This window comes from Gavialis gangeticus, unplaced genomic scaffold, assembly GCF_001723915.1.
Source record: "Gavialis gangeticus isolate Ggan-Ray unplaced genomic scaffold, GavGan_comp1, whole genome shotgun sequence".
Taxonomy (NCBI): Eukaryota; Metazoa; Chordata; order Crocodylia; family Gavialidae; genus Gavialis; species Gavialis gangeticus.
This window is the reverse complement of record NW_017728963.1, coordinates 181,729-182,733: the sequence shown is the minus strand read 5'-3', so window position 1 is coordinate 182,733 and position 1,005 is coordinate 181,729. Positions and strand designations below refer to the sequence as shown.

Genomic DNA, 1,005 nt, shown 5'->3' with positions numbered 1-1,005 from the left:
TTGGTTTGTGGGCGTGTATCAGGGCATTGGTGGGCCTCTAGCAAATGCACGTGGATGCGTGCATGTAGGAGAGCAAGTGCAAGCACTGGCCTGTGTATCCGTGCCAGTTATGGGAGGCAACGGGGATGCCCACATGCAGGCATAAGAAGGGGGCATGTGCATTTAATGTGCCCAGCAGCAGGGAGGGGACAATCTTGGAGTGGGAGAGACGAAGAGACCTGGCAGAGGGATATGGGGAATATAGTAGAGCCCAGAAATCACTGCTCCGCCCACAAACTGTTTTTGCTCTGAACACCCCTAGACAGCAACCGGAACAGATGCCCCCAGCAGGGGAGCTTAGCGCGTACCTTGCTTGAGCACCTTTTTCCGAATGTCCTTGTCAGTCACCAGAGGGGCTGGTGGTCTCCTGACATCCACTGAGAAGGGGTTTGGGGATTTGCTGCTGAAGAAACTCCAGAATGCCAGGAGAAGCAAGACAAGGAGCAGGATCACATACAGCCACATGTTTCCAGTTCTGGCCCTCTTCCCAGAGACCCAGCAACAACTATGGGCTGAATTAAACAGCCCTTCCTCCCTGGGGCTGGCTGGCTCAGACTTTGCCTCTTAAAGGCACAGTCATCAGGGTGACCTCCAGAGATTTCTATACTTGCTGAGTCTCTCCCTCTCTTGAAGAAAGCTTTTAGGGCTGGTTGCTTGCCTGGCATAGCAATACAAGTCTGAGCCTAGCAGCGATTTGCAGAAGCGAAGCAGTTTTGGAAGATTGCATGCAAGTTACGCAATCCAACCAAGGAGGGCTTATTCCTGTGTATTATGTTGTATAACTCCACTCACGGACATTTGTTGAGTGCCTTTATCTGTTTAAATGTAAAAGATGCACAAGGAGACATAAAACTGAACCAAATACATTGCAAAACAGCTCCACACCTCCTTTAGGCGTTGCTAGAGGTTTTCAGAGATCTCTGGATTTGTATTGTAAAGGCTTAATAGATCTCTCCTGCTGTCCCT

At 50.0% G+C, this 1,005-nt stretch overlaps 1 protein-coding gene across 2 annotated transcripts in view; it reads right to left on the bottom strand.

Moving 5' to 3' along the window:
• The window catches only part of RETSAT (retinol saturase), a 23,344-nt gene extending 22,651 nt beyond the window's left edge, over positions 1-693 (bottom strand). The window contains exon 1 of one of the 2 annotated variants that reach the window (XM_019501360.1): positions 348-693. In XM_019501360.1, the coding sequence (XP_019356905.1) occupies positions 348-504 (157 nt within the window). In that variant the 5' untranslated portion in view covers positions 505-693. The remainder of the gene's footprint in view (positions 1-347) is intronic. The other variant, XM_019501352.1, reaches the window with a different exon arrangement.
• Positions 694-1,005: the final 312 nt, after the last annotated feature.